The 22,811-nt window shown below is 36.6% G+C and overlaps 3 protein-coding genes across 6 annotated transcripts; 2 read left to right on the top strand and 1 right to left on the bottom strand.

The window, feature by feature from the left end:
• Positions 1 to 653: 653 nt before the first annotated feature.
• On the bottom strand, positions 654 to 6,772 carry LOC112289829 (protein RBL). 2 transcript variants are annotated; one of them, XM_024535461.2, is made up of 9 exons: positions 6,457 to 6,772; positions 4,811 to 4,909; positions 4,248 to 4,556; positions 3,560 to 3,774; positions 2,749 to 3,071; positions 2,189 to 2,426; positions 1,793 to 2,075; positions 1,146 to 1,402; positions 654 to 949 (listed from the first exon to the last, which is right to left on the bottom strand). In XM_024535461.2, the coding sequence occupies exons 1-9, from the start codon at positions 6,473 to 6,475 to the stop codon at positions 836 to 838; spliced, it is 1,857 nt and encodes a 618-aa protein (XP_024391229.1). In that variant the 5' UTR covers positions 6,476 to 6,772; the 3' UTR covers positions 654 to 835. The 2 variants fall into 2 exon arrangements, with proteins under 2 accessions (XP_024391229.1, XP_024391231.1); XM_024535463.2 differs by having other exon boundaries at positions 654 to 946.
• Positions 6,773 to 9,993: 3,221 nt separating this feature from the next.
• On the top strand, positions 9,994 to 13,563 carry LOC112289830 (mitotic checkpoint protein BUB3.2). The gene is made up of 8 exons (XM_024535464.3): positions 9,994 to 10,675; positions 11,216 to 11,298; positions 11,490 to 11,741; positions 11,979 to 12,054; positions 12,160 to 12,240; positions 12,442 to 12,520; positions 12,739 to 12,839; positions 13,093 to 13,563. The coding sequence occupies exons 1-8, from the start codon at positions 10,320 to 10,322 to the stop codon at positions 13,175 to 13,177; spliced, it is 1,113 nt and encodes a 370-aa protein (XP_024391232.1). The 5' UTR covers positions 9,994 to 10,319; the 3' UTR covers positions 13,178 to 13,563.
• A 3,265-nt stretch (positions 13,564 to 16,828) lies between these two features.
• On the top strand, positions 16,829 to 21,368 carry LOC112289366 (uncharacterized). 3 transcript variants are annotated; one of them, XM_073537534.2, is made up of 8 exons: positions 16,829 to 17,030; positions 17,429 to 18,666; positions 19,247 to 19,370; positions 19,499 to 19,535; positions 19,702 to 19,729; positions 19,957 to 20,109; positions 20,451 to 20,553; positions 20,670 to 21,368. In XM_073537534.2, exons 2-8 carry the CDS (start codon positions 17,557 to 17,559, stop codon positions 20,729 to 20,731), a joined length of 1,617 nt encoding a protein of 538 aa, XP_073393635.1. In that variant the 5' UTR covers positions 16,829 to 17,030; positions 17,429 to 17,556; the 3' UTR covers positions 20,732 to 21,368. The 3 variants fall into 3 exon arrangements, with proteins under 3 accessions (XP_073393635.1, XP_024390292.1, XP_024390291.1); XM_024534524.3 differs by having other exon boundaries at positions 16,829 to 17,160; XM_024534523.3 differs by having other exon boundaries at positions 16,829 to 17,164.
• The last annotated feature ends 1,443 nt before the right edge of the window (positions 21,369 to 22,811 follow it).

Genomic DNA, 22,811 nt, shown 5'->3' with positions numbered 1-22,811 from the left:
CTTCAGTGTTACAATATTAATGCTTGGACATGCAATATTTTAGTTATTGAAGTTGTGGAAATTAAGAAACCAAAATATTGTCAGCCAAATGATAACTTTCAAGAATATATATATATATATATATATATTTATATATATACACATATATGTATTCATTCATTCATTCAGGTCTGTTACCAGAGTGTCCACCTGATACAAAATATGCTTTACGTTGAAACTCTTCCAGAAGTAGGCAAATCCATTAACCGACTACAGGAATCATTCGAGGTTCTGTAACATCAGATGTACGACTGATTGTTTATTCCAGAGTTGGACTTCGGCTTGAGTAAGGTTTGGGGTTGTCGGTGGATCAACCCACCACTTCAAGATTTCTAACCTCCCTCGTCTATATCATTCACATGAATCAATTCCAAATTCTTTAAGTTTAAATCCGTGCAGTGCAACAGAAACCTTTTGCATACAAAGGCTTCCGGACAGAAATGTAACCCAAAAGCCTTTGGAGACAGGTTCTGTGAAGGACTACAACCCCCTAAAATGACAGCAAATATGAGCGTAAAACGACACCTCGTCAGTTGAGAACTTGCGCAATGAAATGGTTCTAAACATTTCCACATGAATCTCTCACAACAAAAAAATATGGTGAGCAAATGGAATGGAAGAAACAAACGAGTTCAATAAATCATCAAAGAGAATTTTCGTCACACAAGAATACCAGAGTTTAAAATTGGCGCGGCAAGCTACAGAGTGTTCGTTTTATGAGTCACAGCTGAACGAGAGGTAACTAGAGAGGCCGTCATTACAGGATTCCACCCAAACTGATCAATTGTGACATATATTACATGGATGGAGATCCATAAGCTGAACTTGTGTCATTGTTGTGTGATAATGATGCAACGGGTTTCAGCCGTTGCACGCGCTTGATATTCTTCTTCGGAATCGAAAGCTCCTGCTTTGAACGAACACCCATTACATTTGAATATCAGCAATTTGTGTTTTTGAAACGAGCAAATATGCATCTATACCTGAAGATAAGCATTCTATAGCTGGATTACACTGTAAAAAATGCAGACTTTGAGAGGTAATCACTAACGTGAACTGCAGACCTGATTATTGACGTAAGGAATGAACAAAGAGAGTAGAAGTACCTCGTCATCAGCATATCCTCGAGGATCTTGCAACATATGTTTCTTCAATTTAGGGGTGACACTTGAAGGTCCTCCATTTATATCAGTAAAAATAAGTTTGCTGGGAACTGACACCGAACCTTTGGCTTCACCTTTTCCCAACTTCGAACCAGACTTCTTGACTGAGACTTTACGGCCTCTCTCTGCTTGAAGCTCTGCTGCTTTCTTTGACAACTTTCGCCTGCGCTTGATGCGGCCGTTGGCACCAACCTCATCATCTGTATGTATGATAACAAGATGATACGAGTAAACAACTGAAGAAAATAAGGCAACTTATGCATGAAAAAGGATAGCTCAAAGAGCACAACAGAATCAGAGGATCAAGAAAGTGGATGATAATGAAGAACAATAGTACATGCTCGTTTCACAATACTAGATGTTTATCTTCGAAAAACGGTTTATCAATAACTACTTAAATTCTGCTGATATGTCAATCTCACGAGGATTTGCAACCTATGTGATGAAACTGAAACAGTGATACTAAAGTTACGCTTACAGGTATAGTTGCCTCAGCACGGGTCGCTGACCTCAATGATTTTCTACTTATCCATAGACACAGAAGCTATGTAAATCAACAGAAGGGAGTCCAGAGGTATAGTTCATCTGACCCTCAGAGTTTTGTTCTGTATTCTGACCATCTGGTTCGGTATCCGAGTCTTGAGAACCTGCAGAATTTGATGGTGTCATACTACCATCCACCTTTGGAACAGATGCCGTGTTAGGAGAAGCCACAGGAGAAGACGGAGGACGTGGAGGGGAAGCATCACGATCTGGTACTGTCGGCAAAAAGTAAAGCCCATCCTCAGATTCATCACTGTCGCTGAATGCAGCCACCTTCTCCGTTGTCATTATATCCACATCAGCATCTTCATCCACCCGTGTTGGCTTGACCTACATCAAAGAAGACATGTGTGAAACTCCGCAGAATCACAGTATACTTCATGAATAAAAATATATGTATGTGGCATTAATCAAATCGTGAAATAACAGGGCTGAGACCCTACCTTGTCAGTCTCGGGCATTATGTCAAATTCATCTTCTCGCTCTACATACTCCTCGTTTTCTTCCAGCTCTTTGAAGTCAGGTGCAAACGCACTCCAATTCTCAGTATAATCTTTAGCCCATATGTATATTATCCCTGACATAGACACTGAGGCAACTACTGGACGAGTTGGGTGCCAAGCTAAATCAGCCAGTCCTTCCTTCTGACCTTCCAATATGCGAGCCAGTTGCCCAAAATTCCTGGTACAGATGAGACTTTGGTAGTTAGTGGAGCTCAATGCTTCAACTAAGTAGCCATTAATCATTTAGTTTCTACATCAAACCTGGACTTATAATGCAGCTATCAGATCCTAGGTTTGGCCAAGAGGTTAAGAGTAATTGATGACTGTTTGAAACTGCAAGAGTGAGTCAATAGAGGTCACGGCTTAGCACTCGACCATGAACCAGTGTGAGAAGCTGTACTGTGATTAGCGGAATGGTTCCGAGCAAATTGAAACACAGAAAGCGAAGTCACTGATACTGTTGCATTATATATCCAAGATTGAGGTAGATTTGCAATAACCTGTTCCAAATGTGGATTTTATGCTCTCCTTTGTTAGCTGAGGCTCCAACCACACACTCACCATCCCCGTTGAAACAAGCGGCCTTCCAGTGCATCTTATTTACAGCATCTTGAAAATCTTTTGTGAACTTGAGACATGGAACATCTCGAGACATAGTGGCTCCTTGTTCTTTCTGATCAATTAAAGATGCCAGAGCTTTGGCGGCACCATCTCTTGGCAGAAGGTTCTCAAACACTCTCAAGATACGGTCTGTAGAATTCGTAAGAAGGAACTGGCCGTTGCGGCTGAACACAATCTGTCTAATTGCAGCGTTTCCTGGAACCTGCGCCAAACAGTTGGCCATATTTGTAGTCAAAATGTGAGCCACAAATTTCAGAAAGGTTAGAGTCACGTAAGAACCCACGATTCAAGTACAAAAATCACCCACACTTACAACGACAAACATGTTATCATAGGCCTATTGTTCCAAACTGAACTTGTTAATGAAAAGTATGACCTATCAAGGACACTAACTAAATAAAATTTGTTGATCAACCAAAAAACGGCTATTTACACATTGAGCACACTCCAAGCATCCATGGGGCAGCACATATGTACTTGGTAAAATGTAAAGACAAGAAGACTGCCAAGATGGGATTGATGTTACCACTTTAATCATGTCAGTATTGACTTCAAAGTATGATTATAAGCAAAACACTGATATGGATAAACAAATAATTAAAATGTTACAATGTTAAATAAAAGGTGAGGCCGGAAAACGCTAATGCGTGTAGAGACACAATGAAGCTAATGGGGAGACGGACTGCTTGCCTGCACAACTGTACGGGTTTGTCTTGTTTCTGTGTCAATCACCAATATCTCTCCCTTGAAATTTCCAACATATATAAGGTCTCCTTTCTTATTAAAACTAGCTGCTGAAGGGGAATAAGGTGCACTCGCATCCCCAAATTTACCACCACGAGCATGCGAAACACCATTTTCCCCATCACCTGAAGAGACTAACACAGGAAGCGCATGTATCTCCCCTGTATGACAAGTGAACATTCTGAGTGTAAAGCAATACATGTTCACAGAAAACTATCAACTTCAGATGTAAAAAACCAGAAGAAATTCAGCAATTACACCATTTTCACAGGTTTCGAAGCCCTACAGGGTGCCTCATCAGTTACCTACTCACGTAGATCGGTTCATTTATTAAAAGAGACATTCAGATCACACACCTAAAGAGCCGTCTAAACGTAGACAAAAGAAACTCAACCAAGACATTAACAAATTAACCTACGTATTCTGCTAGTTTGCAGACTTCATATCGTCCAAACTACTCCCAGAGTCTCAAATTGTCGGCTTTCTAGCTCTTAAATACGATTGATGTTATTCGACACATGTCAACTAACAATTCAAATTAATGAGCCGAATTTTCTAGTTGTCGAAACATATGTCTTAGCTTGTGGTACAGCAAGTCGAGAGCATGAACAACAATGCAACTGTTGAAACATACCCGTTTCAAAGTTTACCAGTATTGGCGCGCCAGACATTGGACAGGCCAAGCACACAGATGGCCGCTTAGTTCCCGGGTAAAGTCGCGCATGAAGTGCCGACTGTTGTAAGATGACCGAGCCAATTTTGAGGCCCTTCCCAACATCCCAAAGTGATAGAGTTTTATCGGTGGCAGCAGAGAGAAGACGATGGCCACACTTTGACCAACTCACGCTTGTGATGGGGGAAGCAACTTCTTTTTCACGAAGCTCCTTTGCGACGCCTCGAGTGTCAAAATCCCAAATGGTGCACGATCCATCATTGCATCCAGCTAAACAATAACAACAACATTGTAGAGTAAATACGTAGTGAATAAAGTACCCAATACAACGCATTGAGGAACTAGGGTTTCACAAAAAAGAGCCTAAAAACAACACCTAATTAGACATAAGTATCACAAACCTCATAAAAAAAAATTATATATTATAGCTGTTAAGTATACTGACCGAAACATAATAGTTAAAAAAATAAATCAATCATCTAACAAGTAGCGGCAGAGGTGGAAGAGTAATAAATAAGTACAACCTGCAAGAAGCGTTCCTCTTCGATTGAATGCAATGCACTTAGTGACTCCGTGTTCCAAGTACTCTTCTATAACTTCTGGAAAGTCGCTTTGAAATGGATCTGCATATACAAACATGTCAGCACTCAAAGAGCTACATGAGGTAGATGGACGAAAGGTCCTCCATAAATCCGCACAGTTCATAAGAGAATCGCTATGAAGCAACTCACTAAATACTTTGAATGAGCTAGGTGACATCCCTCAATTGGTTGCCCCAAGGATTGTTAAGGGCAAGCCTAATGGTCTAAATTTATGTTCTCAAAAATTTCTTTCCAGAGTTTAGAGACCCAACGTACAGGATATGAAGGATGAGATATGTGATCAGATTACATCTTATGAATCCGTTCTAGGAGACCAGAAGAAGCAAGAATGAAGCTCGAATGTGCAAGTTCACGATTTAGACTTGACATGTTGCACAAAGAGAGAAGGTGTTATTAGAGCGGTATCATTGTGAACACACATATTAAGGTTCCGAATTGCGCTAGGCTGACAAATCTCGTTTCGTTTCTTCCTGCTAGGTTTGGGGTTCGTTGCTGTGGGTTCGTGTTCCGACCATTGCGTGAGTGAGTTGTATTACTGATGAGTGCAAGGGTCTTTGACTTTCAGAGGGTTGTTGCATGGAAACACAACCTTTAAAGGTAGTGTTTCCATGCAACACTACGCACTGATTTCCAGACTGCTCCTTTTAAAACGTTGCTTCTTCTCTATTGGCAAGAGGACTGTGAATGAACGAAATCTTGCAAACAAGTAAAAATGTTGGCTTCCGTGCAGACTGAGTGAAGTGATCCATGCAATACATGATAACACTAACCTCATAAGGTTCCTATCTAGAGTTAGTGCATTAACGAAAAAGAGTCCCCAAACATATTGCAATCTGTACAACGATCAAAGGGTAAACTCACAATGCAGGAAAATTAGACGAAAATCATGTGAAGGAACAATGACTTCAACGTACCAAACTTTCCGAAACGAAATCGCTAAAGCACTTAGGAGTCGAGGAAAATAACGACATTCAAAACCGTCATGTGAACAAGTAACCAAAAAAACACAATTGACTAAGAAAGAACAATGCCAAATACGAAGTGAGATGAACTATTCAACCAAATCCTGACTGCAAAACGACTCTCTGTTCTACCCCCTTTCGCATTAAGTTGCCATGAGGAGAAATTAGAGAACAATTTCATAAACGTCCATACCCGCACCGAAAAAGACAGAACCGCGACTCGAAGAAAACGGAAAAATGATTCCTCCCATCTTCGCCCACAAACTTCACCCAAACACATCCCCGTTGAAACATTCCCCACAACAACCCACACAAACCGAAATTCAAATACCCTCGCAGTCCACACCAACATAGCCACCTTAATCAAAGATTAGAATACGAAACCACGATAACATGCCCAAATCGAACAGAATGCAACGCAACCCATAAGCTAGCAAAGTGCAATGTAGTCCGATGACGCACCCCTTCCCCTCAAATTACTGCAAATAAATCTTCTCGAAAAAACCAAAACACGTACCAAAAAATAAATGAACAAATAACAGAGACGACGGGGGGAAGGGAAACACCAACATTTTTGCCTCCACATCACCCAGAAAGAGCACGTACCAATCAACGAGAGATTCATGGCGCCCAGTATCCAGTCATGAGACAGCGGAAGGCAAGAGTCATCAATGGCTTCCCATCGCCTCAAAACTCCTCCTCTCGTCTGTTTTTTGTCGCAAGCTCGAACACACTATCACCAAAAAGAGAATAAAAAATTTTAAAAAAAAATGCATGCGGCAAAACCTGGGCTACAGAAGAAGAAGTGGGGCTCCAAGCAGAAGCAATGCACGATTGCAGAGAGTATTCGTTTACGACTCTCGAGCACGCTGCGTTGCAATCGTGGCGTGTGGCCGCACAGCTCGATTGTCTGCCTTGCCTTGGCTTGGCTTCCTCGGGGTTCATCAAGCTTGTGCTCCAATTGTCTCTCCCCCAGTGTGAACAGAACCCTGGCCTCCCCGCTTCCATTCCGTTTAGGTCTATTACGTTCACACAGAAGCTAGAATTTCTTCGATTGACACCGGGGGAAATGTTTGGAGAGGGTCTCTCGTTGTGGGTACCGCGATTGAGATTCCTGGAATGCTTGCTTCCTTGTTTGGAATGAATGTTGGATTAACATTTGCACAAACTTGATCTTAATTCAGACAAAGTATGTAAATATATATATATATATATATATATATAGGGGAATGTTAAATAGACCCATGCTTTTACTAAATTGACCCACCCTTGATGAAGAATATGGTAATCATCATGAATGCGGTTGATTTTTATTGACTTCAAATCCAATAGTGGAGAAATGAATTTAAAGGTTTTATTTTTATTTATTATTATGTTGGTTAAGGTGGGTGGATTTATTTAGTAAAAAATTGGGTCTTATTAATATTCCCTTCTAAATATATATATCATATATATATATATATATCATATAATTTTTACCCTCAAAACAATTTGGTGTATTTCGATAGGATGATGTTGCATGTATTGTGGAATAAGATGCAATTTGACATGTAAAAGGTTGGAAATGTTTGATTTTTTTAATTAATAATTTATAACTTTCAGGAACAATAAAAAATTGTGATTGTATATTTTTGAGATTTATTTGATCACATAAATTTTGATTTTATTTGTCAATGAAATGAGGTTATCAACAAAGTTGTTGACAATATGACTTTATACATATTTTTAATATTTTGCAGGTATGTATATGATTTTAATATGAACATGTAATTCAACATATACTCTTTAACACAGTTCATATACATACATACATACATACATACATATATATATATATATATATATGTGCTATTGTAACACTTATTATGGTATTTCATTTTTCATTTTTTTAAAATCTGTTATTAAAATTTATGCATCATGCCATTATAAGTAGTAAAAAATTAATTCGAATTATTAATAAAATTGAATATGTTACAATTATTATTTTCTTCATTGTGTTTAAAATTTAAGCATAATTATTTTTCATTTCTATATAAATAATATTATAAAAATATAAAAATCGAAGCAACTTATTTTTTATTATAATATTTTGTTTATTAGCAGTGCTAATGTCCCTGATATGTGTGTCACTGCAACATTATCAAATGATCATAGCATCCTTTTTTATAATATCATCAAAAATACAATTTATTAATTGAAACCAACTACCTTAAGTTCATTTCTCTTTATAAGAGGCCAAACCTCTCTTGATCCACAAACACAAATCATGCACAATTTTTCAAAACTTCAAATAATCAAAGCTTTATATATTACTTCATAAAATTCTCAAACATCAAATAAATAAATAAATAATAGATAAATGTTCTCAACTTTGTATTCTTTTCTAATAAAAATTGGTGTTGATATGATATATGTACTTCAATATAAGATACTAAATTTTGATTTAAACTGTTATAGCTACTATCTAAGCAATTTATATTCTAAATTTAAATTAAATAGCATATATCTATGCTTATATAATATCCAAATTAATTTCATTTTAATGATTTGTGATTATTTAATATGGATTCCGATTATTATTAGTTATTTTATCTATTTATAATAAAAATATTGAATAAAAGTACTATGCAAAACTAAATTTTTTTTTGATGTAAAGAAATAAACAATCCTCTTTATCTTCTAAATTTCATAGAATACTGATATTTTTTTAATTTGGTAACATTATTCTTTGTGAGTTTCTTTGAAATCTAAAACCATTCGATACCATTTTTAAACTTCATACTATAAAAGATGATATGTTATAAAACATAAAATGAAAGTTATAGTTTTAAGTTCGTCCATGTTGCATTCTACACTTGAAAGATATAATTCAATTCAATTTTATTATCAATAAGTTTTTTTTTTTTTTACACAAGGAAATATTATTTGAAATAAGCTTACACAAAATTAAGTATAGTAGAATTATCTTTGTTAAAAAATTGGAAGAAAAAATTACAAACAAAACGTCAATTTATGAACATCAGAGATTTAATTTTGAAGTGAGGGTGAAATCAAGAAGATTTTTGCAATTTCATATCAAAGAGGGGAAAAATAATAATATTTGATACGGATTTTTTTTGTAATATTCAATTAAGTAACAATCATTAACTCTCCTATTTAAGTAAGGAACCTCAACGTTGCAAGTAATCAAGTTTATAGTATAAGTTAATTAAAACAACAAAATATAAAGATAGTTATTGTGTGTATTTTAAGGTTTGTTGTTGTTGCCAATTTTATCCATTTTTATTCAAAGAATGTTAGTAAAATAAAAAATAAAATTACAATGAACATAGGTAATACACTGAACTTCTTAATATTATAAATTAGGATACAAATCACACATAATATCAATAATTCAGGATGAACAATTTTCATGTAAAATTCAAATATTTTAAAATGCACATGTTATGTTTGATTCCTAAGAGTTCTAGATGGGTAACAATATGAATTCAAATAGAGATGGATTGAAAAAATTCAGCATAAAAAAAAATTCTTAAAGAATTTTATTTACCAGCATACATGTATGTTTTACAACAACTTTGATTTTCAAAATGACTTTTATGTCGTATGAAATCCAACTTTATGACTTATTCCTTATTATTTCTATAATAAAAAAATAAAGAAATAAAAAACGTTTTAATGGGGATTTGAAATACATCCAATCCAATTCAATACAAAATTTGAATGTACCGATTGCTAAAGTAAAGATATTGTTTAAGATACACATATCATTCTCGAAACAATAATTTGAATGTTTGTGTTTGAATGAATATTGAACAATGGAGGCTAGGAGTAACAAATATTTATTTTCGTGTAAAAATGACTTTTTGACTTTCATGTCTTTACATATATATATATATATATGTGTGTGTGTGTGTGTGTGTGTGTGTGTTTAGCATTTTATTTCATCGCGTACTGTAAGCTGTTGAAAACCACATACACAAGCTTCCAAAATCATACATATAATTCTGGGGGCCAAGGCAAAAGAGAGTGCTCACTCACTCATTCATTCATTCTTCCTTCCTTCCTTTCTTGCTTGTGAACGAATGAGGCATGCGTCATGAAATGCAATAGAAATCGGGGGGGGGGGGGGTGTATGAACGAGGGAGGGGGGAGCAACAACCGAGGACAACGGAACATCCGAGGTTGCCGCCGCGGCTTCTTCTTCTGCGCAGGCCCATTCTTTCGTTCGTTCCTTCCCTCCATTTCTTTCGAGTCACACTTACACAGTCATTCATACATCTCTTTCGATTCACGGTGTGTGTGTGCGAGCCCCCTCTTCTGTGGGTATTCGAAACGGACGTTTCTCCAGCCCCCTTTTGCTTGTACTACTTCCACGGAACAGCCAACTCAGGCGAGCATCGAGAAAGACAGCGAGAGAGACTGGGTGTGGCGAGGGAGGGATTGGAGGAGGAGGAGGAGGAGGAAGAATGATCGGAGGGACGGGGGGGGGAGGAGGAGTGGCACCACCACCTCCGCTGCCGCCACTCCAACATCAACAACAGCAGCAGCAGCAGCATGTACAAGCACCGCTTGGTTCGCAATCGGCACATGTAGCACTAGGGCGGGAGCTCTCGTCGCCGCCCTCGGATGGAATCTCTAATCTCCGCTTCTCGAATTTCAGTGACCACCTTCTTGTGTCCTCCTGGGATGCCAAGGTGCGCCTCTACGACGCCTCTGCTAATGTCCTCAAGGGTCAATTCGCCCACCGCGCTGCTGTTCTCGATTGCTGCTTCCATGACGACTCCTCTGGCTTCAGCGCTTCCGCTGACCATACCGTCTATCGGTAGGTTCTCGTTCTTATTGGATTCCTATCCCCTTTGTTTTTTTGTTTTTTGTTTTTTATACCCTATATGGGTCTTTGTTTTCTGCATTCTGTTTTTTTCTTTTCTTTTCTTTTCTTTTCTTTCCTCACTGCCTTCCTTCTTCTTCTTCATTCGTTTACAATATGAGTTGCCTCCAATGTGGGTTCCCTTCAAACTTTCATCGTGCAAAACCTTTTCTAAACTTTGTCTCTCATCCTGGACGGAAGTTAGTGCTGTGGGCACATTGATCCTATCAGTTCTTAAATGTGTAGCGTTCAATCATTGCTTGGAAGTGAGAATATTAGTGAGGTGATTGAATGCTCCTGTCGTCAAGGCATTGATTTTTAGTTCAATGCAACACGGCGATAACATGACGAGTGTGCGTCACAAGTGAAGTTAGGGTTGAATTTTTTTATACAGTAATAAGTAGCAAGTAGCAAGTATTACGAGTTGTTTCAGACTCTACCGGTTTTTGTTTAGGATATATATATATATATTTTCACATGTGCAAATTTTTCCAGATATGATTTCAATACAGGCAGCGAGGATCTTTTGGGAACGCACGACGCTCCTGTGAGGTGCGTGGAGTATTCGCACGCTACTGGTGAGTAGAACAATCGGCGTCTTGCTACATTTCTTGAAGCTCGTTTGGAGTTCATTAACGTCTGGTCTATGTTACCGCAAGTAGTCCTTCATTTTTGTATTAACCATCAATTGGTCAGAGTTTTGATTATACTGTTCGACTACTCCTGTCAAAGCTCATTGAGATTATGTTTGGTGTCTGCATCGTTGTAGGACATGTGGTAACTGGAAGCTGGGACAAGACGGTGCGTTGTTGGGATCCAAGAGGAGGTAAAGGGGTTGGTACTTATTCACAACCTGAACGGGTGTATAGTATGTCCCTGGTCGGGCACCGACTTGTGGTGGCCACTGCAGGCCGACACATTACAGTGTATGACTTGCGCCATATGCAACAAGCTGAACAGATCCGCGAATCGTCCTTAAAGTATCAAACTCGTTGCGTGCGTTGTTATCCGAATGGCACAGGCATGCGTTTCAACCCTTTAGAAACATTCACTCAGACTGATGGCAATGTCGGTGTAAACATGCATGACTATGTCTACCTCTTTTCAAATTTTCTCTGTGTCAGATTATTCATTCGAATCTTTTTTGGAGTGTGGATCGAAGGTCTCCGAGAGTATATATGAGATGCTTGCAGGATTGGCCAAGCTATTCTGTTTTCGGGCCATGGGTTTATACTTGTGGTGCAATATGGCATGGCAGGTTATGCTCTCAGTTCCGTAGAAGGCCGGGTTGCTATGGAGTTCTTTGATATGTCTGATGCGGGTCAAGCAAAGAAGTGAGCATTTACTTTCCCTCTGTTCTCTTTTTTGGGGCATGGTTCATGGTGATGAACCTCTTTGATTCAACTAGTCCTAAGCCTTGCTGCTTGCATCGGATGCAGGTATGCTTTCAAATGCCATCGGAAGTCAGAGGCTGGTCGAGATACAGTCTACCCAGTGAATGCCATCGCTTTTCATCCAATGTGAGTTACCTTGATCAAAGTGAACATGTGTGTGCTGCTCTTGAATTGATTATATCAATGCTGTCGTTTTAGTTACCATCCAGATCATCTTTAGTAAAGGCCATTGGAGTGCTCTAAAACAAAAGTTAAAGCTTATGAATTGAGTCATGATCGTATCTAGACTCAGAACCCTCAATTGAATTTGTTCTACATTTGATGCAGCTATGGCACGTTCGCAACAGGCGGTTGCGATGGGTTTGTCAATGTTTGGGACGGTAATAACAAGAAGCGCCTATATCAGGTATTTCACGAACGGTGTTGAAACGAGACAAGGAACCCACCTTTGTTTGCTCAAAGTGTAGTCGAAACGCTCTGAAATTACTTGTACCAAAGTTGCCATGTTTCGTCTGAATTGAAATTGGGATAGGATTACTGTTTTACCTAGTGCCCCTAGTCCTGTGCTCGAGCATTCAATTGGTTAATATTAATTCTTTCACGTACTGTCGTGCATTTATGCAGTACTCAAGATATCCGACTAGTGTTGCTGCACTATCTTTTAGCAGAGATGGGCGCCTCCTAGCTGTTGCATCCAGTTACACATACGAGGAGGGTGATAAACCGTAAGTCTGTTGTTTTGTTTTGAACTTAATTAGTTCATCTCAGAACGTTATGCAGTGGAATGTATTCGAATTTGGAGGCAGTAGTAACTGGAACTCGCTTCGCTTTTGTTTCTTGTCCATAGCATGAGTATGAATTTGTTATAAGTTGAGGGCTCCATTCAGTAGCTTATTGTCCTTCCTCATGACCATCCATGTTTTTGCTTGGTACTTGGGTGTGTTGAAAGGCTTATATTTAATGGTTGACACTGTGCAGGCACGAACCTGATGCTATTTTTGTGCGGAGTGTAAATGAGGCAGAAGTTAAGCCTAAACCTAAGGCCTATGCACCTGCTCCTTGATCAGAAGTAGAGTAGCAGTATCTTGAACTGTTCACTAGAAGAAGCTCTCTAGCTTGATGCTCCTCCATGACCAGCAGAATTAAGGTGACGAGTTATTCATAATCACCTTTGGTACTGTAGTGTGGCTAAGTCATGTTGCTCCTCCCATTATCAGATAGAGGTCATTATTATTGCCTTTCTAGTGTTTCTGATGTGGTGCTGCATCAGCACTTGGGCTTCATGGTTTGATAGATGAACTTAATTCGGAGCGGCACTGTGCCAGTGTGCCAATCCAAGTGTAGGCATGTATGGGCAGAAATTTGAAACTTATATGAGATGGTCTGCCTCCATAGTAATGAAGGCTGGATGCACGCTTTTGATTTGGAACTAAGAATTTGGATTTGAAACCATTTTGTACAACTAAAAAGTTAGTATCTGTATTTTAGAAAATATTGTTAGCTTTCAAGAAATTATGTTACGCGTCGGTGTTGTTATGATAGGTCAAATACACCACGACACTCACATTGAAAGGTGTACATTAAAGTTTGTAAGATTTTAGAGGCATGGATAACATACGTCACATAAAGCCATGAACAGCTATGAATCAGAAATTGATGGGTGAAAATGTGAATAGTACTGGATTGCAAGCATCACCTACTAAATGAGCATTGAAGAGCAGGGTTACTTCACTGCTTAGGACTTGTTGACAACTACAATGAATTTGCCAACTACTTCGAAATGTTTTAATTTCACAAAGTAACATAAACAAAAAGTGAACTGAATAGTATTCCTCTATCGAAGTAACCACTACACCTATAGTTGTCGAAGTTCGATTATCAACTCCAAAAATTTGCAACCAATAAGTTGGCGATTTGTGCAGATTGAAGTCCAAGTGAATGAAATTGAAGGAATTAATGATAACCCTGGCCAAGTTTGCATGATATGCAAATACTCCTTGTCTTGCCAGATAATATCTTATTTATTTGATAACCCATGATATGTACAACTTGTTGCATTTTGGTACTATTGACTTGAAAGCTTAAGTACAGATACATTGTAAGAAGTATAAACAAAAAAAAAAAAATCAATTACATAATCTATGTAAGATACTATGAATAATTTAAGATTGATAAATATGATATAAATGATAAATATTAAGGTGGTTTTGTAATAACTAGTTATTGTAAGAAGAATAAGCATATATAACAAAAGTTGGAAGCTAGTCTTATTTATAAGCATCTCAAGCAAATCTAACTTTTCACTATTACAAAATTGTTGAGTTTCCAAGAAAATTTAGTAGGTTTAGAACAAAAGAAAATTTAATTTTAAAATTAATTTTTTTTTATTATAAGTATTATAAAAATTACTTTAAATTTGTTTATATTTTAAATCTTAATCATGTAACTCTACTATTGCTACATCTACAGTAGAAGACAAGAATAAAGTCTAGTGTTTGTCTCAAGAAGTTGTGAGCTTATGAAAAAGAAGTACAAGTAGACTAACTTTATAAGTAAATTCTAAAAATCTTGCATTTGGAAAGAACAATAAAAACACTTGGTAAAAATAAAATCCAATATTTACAACAAGGGTCATGTTCAACTATTATTTATGTTGTAAAATTCCAATAATTTATTTGCAATGTTAATTTGAATGATAAGGCTCTCATCAATTAATTTTGAATGACTTGAAAAATAATATTAAATATTTATTTTTAATAATGTCAAGAGTAGTTTTATCAAATCAACTTTTACTCAAGGAATTGCATGTGATTATTGCTTTAGTAAGCTTTAAGAATAAAAACCAAGCAATTACAACAACTTCAAAAAGTTTGGAAAATTACATATCAAGATCAGAATCTATGCACATTCAAACAATTCAATTCAAGTTATTAGCACCAATAAAAAAATTAAATAGTAGTAAAAATATTTACTTACATTGTGAAAAATTAAGTTATAATGTATAAGATTATTGTATTAAATTGAATTAATCTAAGCATTAGCGTACAAACTCAAATACAAAAAAAATTGAAAACTAAAGATGTCAAATTGCAAAAAAGACCTTGTAATTTAACCTATTATAGATTGCAACTATGAAATTCAAATCTCATGCTGTAATAAAATTCTACACCTTGATTTAAGTTTTGTACAACCATTAAACCTTTAAATTGTGAATTTTCAACTATAGCTCTTTTAAATATTAGAACCTTAATATCATTTATAACTAAAGACTTTGCATTAAAACACAAGTTCATATTTCAAAGAAGATTTGACTAGTTTCAATGAAAGTTATTAATAAACAATAACTTGCATCAAGTGAAACAAATGCCCACATTACTATAATAAATAGATTCAAATAGAAATAAATATAAATATATTTTATAAACAATATGATTCTTTAAGAAAATTTGAGGAAGTTTTGTAGATATAAATTATATCTTTAGATTCTTGTAAATATGCCATGTCTTCATTCAACCTTCTTGTACCAATTTTCTATTCTTAAAAATATATGTTGGAAGGAACTTATAGCTTAAAATTTGGGCCATAAGTCTTGTAATGTTTAGAAAGCTCTTGCAAAACTTTTTTTGGTAGTTAATATATATAAATAAAAAAATGAGACCATCATCAATCTTACACCATATTTCTTGTATTCTAATCTTGGATTGAAAGTCTTTAGTTTATTTATATTTGACAATAGCCATTTCAATTTCTTCTCTAATATTTATTTATTTCTTCTTTATTTACTTTCTTCTTTAGAATGAGCCAAGAGTATATTATTTTTTCAAAAATTTAAATAGATTTATGTCCTTAATACTATTGCAATATAATCAATCTATTTTAGTAAATAACTAAATAAATATCTATTTATCTCTCTCTCTCTCTCTCTCTCTCTATATATATATATATATATCATTGGAATAAAATAAAATAAAATATCTTCTAAAAACTACTAATAGAAAATTCTGTTAAAAATTTAGTAAAGATATTACAAATAAAATTTATTGTAGTTAACTGATTTTTTAAAATTTATAATTTATAATTCAAATTTAACATATAATATTATCTCTATCTTTTGATTTAGAATATGATTAAAATTAAAATCTAATAGAACGTCTTTTATACTAAAAATTTATTAATAAAATTTTAAAAAATATATATATATATATATATATAATTTAATGTTACAAGAAAAAGTCTTAGCTTGTATATAATAAAAATATAAAATATAAATATTTAAAATTTAAAATTTCTTTAAATAGTAGTTGTTAAAATCTTGAAAGAATTTTAATGTTATAATATTTATTAGATATAATTATTTTTTAAATATTAAATTTTATACTTTATAAAAAATATTTTAAATTTAAATTTATAAAATATATAAAATATATAAAATACTTATATATATATATATATATTAAAATTTAGTATTAATCATTATCTGTTTTTACGATTAAAACGACATGGTCATTAAAGTCGAGAAGAAATGACATTTATTATTCTAATTGCGGGCACCATCCATTTATCAGCCATCTCTCCAAAGTGTCGGTGGATTCGGTGCATTAGTCAGGCAGAACGGACGAATCGGCCACTGACGAACGATTCAGTTTCGTTCGTGGGCCGTTACGCAGAAACCGGCGACACCGACTGGGACTGGTGGCCGCGGCGCTTTTTCCACGGGTACAGAAGCGGGAGGGTTTGACCGTCACCACCGACTCCCTCGGTTCCAATGTGGCACCGACAGGATTCTATACTCTTCCTTTTTCGATTGCTTCAAACGATCGCTGCAGTGCTCGTGAACCACAAATCTTTTTGGGTTTCTTCAATTCGATGTGCTCGGGAAGCCGAGAGACTCTGCGCTTGTGTTAGGGAGCTGCAAAGTCAGATTGCATGCATGTTTTGTATGGCATTTACGGGTTGCAGACGGAATGAGTGATAGGAAAAGCAGGGATGAGTGGGAAGCGGGGGTTTGGATTCTGGTTGACGTTGCAAAAGCTTGTGAGAGTGGGAGTAGGTTGTTTTTTTTTTTTTTTTTCGTTTGGGGTTTCGTGATGACTTGAGTCGCTGATGGGTTTGATATCATATTGTGTATGCAAAGCAAAATTTCTCTGTAGTTAGTGGAATTAGAGCAGCCGCATGAGTTTGGTCCTGGTACCCTTTCGGATTGCCGATGTGTAGCATTACGTTATAGATTGCTGGAGGTGGTTGATATTGCAGTCGGTGACCGCTGCGACGAAAATCCTTGACACAGTTTCACTGCTCCATGGTTGCGTCGCAGGAATTGTTGTGATGTGAATGCTGCGGTAGTCGCATCTACTCACATTGGTGCTTGGGGCTTATGTTCTGAGAGCGTACCCCCTTGCTCCCCGTAACAATTTCAACCCTAGGAGGCCCATTGGCCGGGATATGTCCTCGAATGGTGGTAATGGCAACGGTCCTTTGAAATCCAATGAGGAGGTTCAAAATTGTGGTCGTGAGGTTCAACATGAGCGATTGCTGTTACATGGTGGGAGTAATACGTGCCCCCGTGTGGAAGTGTATTGTTCCGGCAATAAAAACTCAGATGAGGAGGTGCCTTCCCACCCTCGAACTCCCAATGGTGGTGGCGCTAACACCGTGGAAGATGGTGTGAGTAACTTTGGTTTACCAAATTCTACTTTTCGAGCGTCTCTTCAGCAGGACGTGCATCCAATTGGTGGCGACGAGATGCTTGCACTCAACCTCACTAGTGTAAATAGTGAAACCAAAACCGGTGGATTCGGCAACTCTGATGGGGGTGTGCCTCCGCAAAGGCTCTCTGGACAGTGTTGGTGCAATTTGTACTCAGATGCCGAGACATCCTTGGCTAAAATACCTTCCACATTCAGCAAGGATGGCAATGCATCTGTTGGTGCAGTGAACGCACCCTTCTCTGTTGATGATTCATCTCACCCATGTAATTGCACCTGCCTATCATCCGTGGGTAACAGCGACTTGTGTGAGGATGGGCCTCTTGATGTCGCAGCCAGTGGTACGAATGAAAACTTGCCAGTGTTCTCGTTAACACTCTCAGCTGATATACCTGATTTTCGAAATACCGAATTGCATCGATGCATGCCACTTGGTAAGCAACAAGCCCGGTCCATTTCTGGTGCTGTTGGAAATGGCCTCACACCCCAGTGCTGCGTTAAAGTTGTGTGCGTTTGTGACAAAGACGGAAGTACTCATATAAGTAGAGGGTGCAATACTGCGGTTCCTTTTGAGCATGCTGCATGTAGTTGTAGAAAGGATCATGCTTCTTGCGTAGGAGATGGCCGTGTGGATCATCATAGTGCCAGTGACCTTTCTTCAGAGAGCTCTCGCAAAAGCTCCGAGAAGCTGAATGGCCTATTCCCGGCAAGTTATGGTAGGAGTTCTGGCAGATGTAAGGATCCACTTACGATGAGGTTCAATGGCATGAGTTCAAGGTTTGATGAACCATGTTCTACATCCTCAGGTAAAGATAGGCGAAAGTTAAGACCAATCACCTTTGATACTGTAAGTATATCTCGCGAGATCTCTTCGCAGTACTTGTATTGCCTTAGCATTGTCTGCCTTTGGTTGGCAATGATGTCCGTTCTAGTCCGGAAACAATTTTCATCGCTAAAACAAGTCGTCTTGTGAGCACAGCATATGCATTCGACGTTATGGGAATCTTCAGTGCTCTGATGCCACGACAGACTTACTGATTTGTCGGGGGTTTCAACACAGACTTCGTTTTTGTCATCGAGAGGCCGATGGCGTTTGGTTCGAAGTATATTCAGGAAGAAAATTCTATATCGTTTGTATTAATGCGGTCCTTGCTACCATTGAGTGGAATGACGTTTTTGTCTGCTGGAACGATTCGCAGGATGAATACTGAGAATCATTGAATTTATTGTGAGTTTTAAGTCTACTTCAAAAGCACGTGCATGTCAACTTTGGACAATGTGCTTTTCAGCCAAATGCTTTTACGGCATGAGAGCATTATTATGGTTTTCCCTTTTAAAATGATGCCTACACCTCCTGGGACCCCATTGACCTCTTGTTTGAGATGAGTAATGTGCTGTGTTATCCGGGAGTTGCCTGCGTAATGCAGAGTTTCCGCAAAGGCCTGGGAACAGCTAGGAGGGATAAGAACAAAAGTTGGTCCCAGGATATTACTGAAGATCTGAAACAAGAAATTCGAGAAGCCTTTGACCTCTTCGACACAGCAGGCTCTGGTAAGCTTCATGAAATTATTCCAGTTGATGAAGATTTCATGAAACAGTCTATCTAATGGTGATGAAGATAGTGGAGGAATATGTCGAGCTTTTGTGTCAACTGACACGATTTTTTTTTTGTTTTTCAGGAACAATTGATGCAAAGGATCTGAAGGTGGCCATGAGGTGATTAACTGCACATGAATACACCAATGTTCATATTGATCTTGGTGCGTTATTATATGTATGGAAAACCACGGAAAGAGTTCCGTAACACAGGAATTTTATGAGAAAAAGGAGTCGTTGAGTGTTGCTCAACACGAGATACTAATTAGCTCATTGCATGTGACAGAGCTCTTGGATTTGATCCGAAGAAAGAGGTCTGTTTCTGCTTTGAATGCTTTGAATTAGTTTTCTACTTTCGAAGATCATTAATCTGCTCAACTTGAATAACACATCTGTTGATGTAGACTCTGCGCTACTGCTGCTCGTATTCGTACTTTACTTGAGCGACTTCCAGAAATCAGGGCAGAGACTTGGAAGAACCGAATGAAGTTAAGCAAGCATCTGGCTCATCTGCGTTGTTGCGCGACAATGTATTTTGCAGGAAATCAAGACGATGATAACTGACATTGAAAGAAATGAAAGTGACACAATTAATTTTGAGGAATTTTTGCAAATGATGACGGAAAAATTGGGGGAGCGGGATCCTAAAGAGGAAATTGTGAAAGCTTTTCGACTCTTCGACGTTGATGGAACAGTGAGTATCTTGAATGACTGAAGCACTTCCTTGGTAGATCTGAAATTTAGTTCAGCTGTCCATTTACTCGAATCAGAGTTGCCACCTGTGAGCCCCACGTTGAATTTGAACAATCTGAGTAGAATCAACAGATCATTCGACGGTTTTAGATCACCCTGGAAGATGTCTCGTAAACGTAAAATCGTTCGAGAAGAGATTTTCGAATATTCAATCACGAATCATACATTGGGAACCGGTTATTATCAGTGTGGGTATACATGTGGACACCAAATCTCAACTGTAGTTTATTACTGACGCGGGAAACAAATGACTGCGGTTTTAAACACGATGCTGTCCTTCAGGGTAAGATCTCATTCAAAAACTTGAAGCATGTTGCCAAGGAGCTGGGCGAGAACATGACGGACGAAGAGCTTCAGGAGATGATTGATGAAGCCGATTGCGATGGTAAGGTCTCACACATTTATAGGCGAAACTGAACCACTTCTCCACAAGGATGACCCATCTCATTTTTCATTCTGGCACAGCTTGAGGTCCATACAAATGTGCACTTGTGTGTACAGGTGATGGAGAAATCAGCGAGTCAGAATTCTGCAGAATCATGAAGAAAGCGAGACTTCTCTAATGCACAGGCGGCAGCGAGAACAGGACTTGAAGTGTAGTTTTTATTTGCTGCAGATGCTTCATGGGGGCTCCGGGTGCATAATCCTTGCTGCTGGGCAGATCACTCACCGACAGTTCCAAAGTCTGGATCTGTCCCATTTCAGAGGCTGCAGTGGATGTGTATACACCTCGCTGTCGGTAAATTTCAACGCTTATAATGAAATCGTTGCCCCTGGTTTTGATTGGCAATGGTTTTGCCGCCCATCAGCACAATCCCAGTCAAAGATGACTCGTCTCTGAGCCTGCTCTGAAACACACACACACATACATACATACATATATTTATCTGTGTTCAAACGTTTCAGCTAAGACTTAATTTTAGTCCTGTTTTTAAGCATGAGGATTTCCAAGTTGGAAATAGTTTATATCTTTTGGAACGAAAAACCTAAGTAACTGCATACATTTTTTCATGAACATTGTGTGCTTTCTCAGTTTTGAACGTGGCATTTGACCACAAACAAAAACAATCATTAACATCAAACTCAAAACAATACTAATAGTCTCAGCAATAAAAAAGATTGTTAGGATTCAACTTGTATAATTAATTTTAAAACACCACTTTAGAACAATTTTTTAAATTTAAATCACATTAGATAGTAGATCAAAATTGGTCAATGTTATAATAAATATATTTAGAAAAAAAGTAAAAAAAGTAAAAAAAAAGAAGTTTATATGCCTTATTAAATTAAAAAACAAAATCGAAATGATAGTTTGTGTTAAAAATTCTACCATTTGCATTATATTATAATTATGTAATTTAATATTTATCTATATTTTTTGATTATTAACTAAGTAATTAAATAAGTGATAAATAATTTCTTTACTATGATGTTTAATAAAGTTTAGACTATAAGCATAATCCAAAATTACCATGCAAACATCTATTATGTCTATATGCACACTCAAGGCTTCTAATTGGTTGCTTCAAACCTCCTCTTTCTTGTCCTAATGTAGTTCTTAAACCTTGTCCTTCTCTTCCTTGTCCTAGAATGGCTCTCAAACCTCCTTCTCTCCTTATCTTAGTGAAAATTCCAATTTCCTTTTCTTTGTCCCGGCACATCTCTTAGGCTTCTCCCTCAACTTCCTAATACCACTGCTAGGACAAGTAAGAGGGAGAGGAGGTTCAGGACTTGCACCAAAACAAAGAAGAGAGAACTTGGATCCATGCGAGGACAAAGAACATGAAATTTAGAATAGCCAATCAAAGGCCTTGATTGTGTGTATAAATGTAATAGAAGTATGATTAGCAATTTGGAGTATGCTTGTAGCTTGAACCTTTTATAAAGCTAGTAAGCTTCATCATATAATTTAAATGTTATAAAAACAAACTAAGTCTATAAACATCCATGTCTCTTTCTATAATATATGAATTTAATTTCAAAAAATAAACTAAACAATACTTAATATCACAAAGAATTGACTTTTATTTATCTTTTTTATAATAAATTCTACAAATAAATAAATAAGATAAAAATTAAAATAATTAATTATTTATATAAATTTATAAAAATAACTATTTCTATCTATTAAATATAAAATAAATCATGTTTTATATATTTCAGAATTTCTAACAATATTCAGAATTCAAAATTGGTATATCTTATAATTAATAAATTAAATGGATACAATATAAAATATGTTTTTTAAGTAATAAATTAGTGATACAAATAAATATATAAAAATAAAAAAATCCAAAAATAAATAAAAATTAATTATATTAATCACAAAATTAAGAAAAAAATTCAAAATCTTTTGAAAAAAAAGTTTCCATGCAATAATAAATTGGTTGTTTCTAATCTTGTTCTTTTATTTTTGTAAAAAAAAATAATTAGAATCTTATTCTAATTCCTTTAAATCTTATTGAATAACTTAGTAGTGATCTATAACTATAAATTGCAATATTACAAAGTTATTTATATTTGAATTTAATAAAATAAATTTAAATAGAAAATTTTATATTTTTATATTTTATAAAAAAATAAAATAAATATAAGCAAACTTAAGGAGTCAAAAGAGCCAAAATCATATACATATATTGGTTG

This window comes from Physcomitrium patens, chromosome 12, assembly GCF_059467195.1.
Source record: "Physcomitrium patens ecotype Gransden chromosome 12, ASM5946719v1, whole genome shotgun sequence".
NCBI lineage: Eukaryota > Viridiplantae > Streptophyta > Bryopsida > Funariales > Funariaceae > Physcomitrium > Physcomitrium patens.
This window is presented reverse-complemented; position numbering and strand designations above follow the sequence as displayed.

Excerpts from the sequence above, each read along its gene's own strand:
- LOC112289829 (XM_024535461.2), bottom strand. Across the intron at positions 3,072-3,559 it reads AAACCCGTACAGTTGTGCAG|GTTCCAGGAAACGCTGCAAT; the intron begins GCAAGCAGTCCG and ends TGTTTGGCGCAG. Across the intron at positions 950-1,145 it reads GAGGATATGCTGATGACGAG|CAGGAGCTTTCGATTCCGAA; the intron begins GTACTTCTACTC and ends GTTCGTTCAAAG.
- LOC112289830 (XM_024535464.3), top strand. The coding sequence starts at position 10,320 with ATGATCGGAGGGACGGGGGGGGGAGGAGGAGTGGCACCACCACCTCCG. Across the intron at positions 11,742-11,978 it reads TTGTTATCCGAATGGCACAG|GTTATGCTCTCAGTTCCGTA; the intron begins GCATGCGTTTCA and ends ATGGCATGGCAG. Across the intron at positions 12,055-12,159 it reads GATGCGGGTCAAGCAAAGAA|GTATGCTTTCAAATGCCATC; the intron begins GTGAGCATTTAC and ends CATCGGATGCAG.
- LOC112289366 (XM_073537534.2), top strand. The coding sequence starts at position 17,557 with ATGTCCTCGAATGGTGGTAATGGCAACGGTCCTTTGAAATCCAATGAG. Across the intron at positions 18,667-19,246 it reads GACCAATCACCTTTGATACT|AGTTTCCGCAAAGGCCTGGG; the intron begins GTAAGTATATCT and ends TGCGTAATGCAG. Across the intron at positions 19,536-19,701 it reads GATCTGAAGGTGGCCATGAG|AGCTCTTGGATTTGATCCGA; the intron begins GTGATTAACTGC and ends TGCATGTGACAG.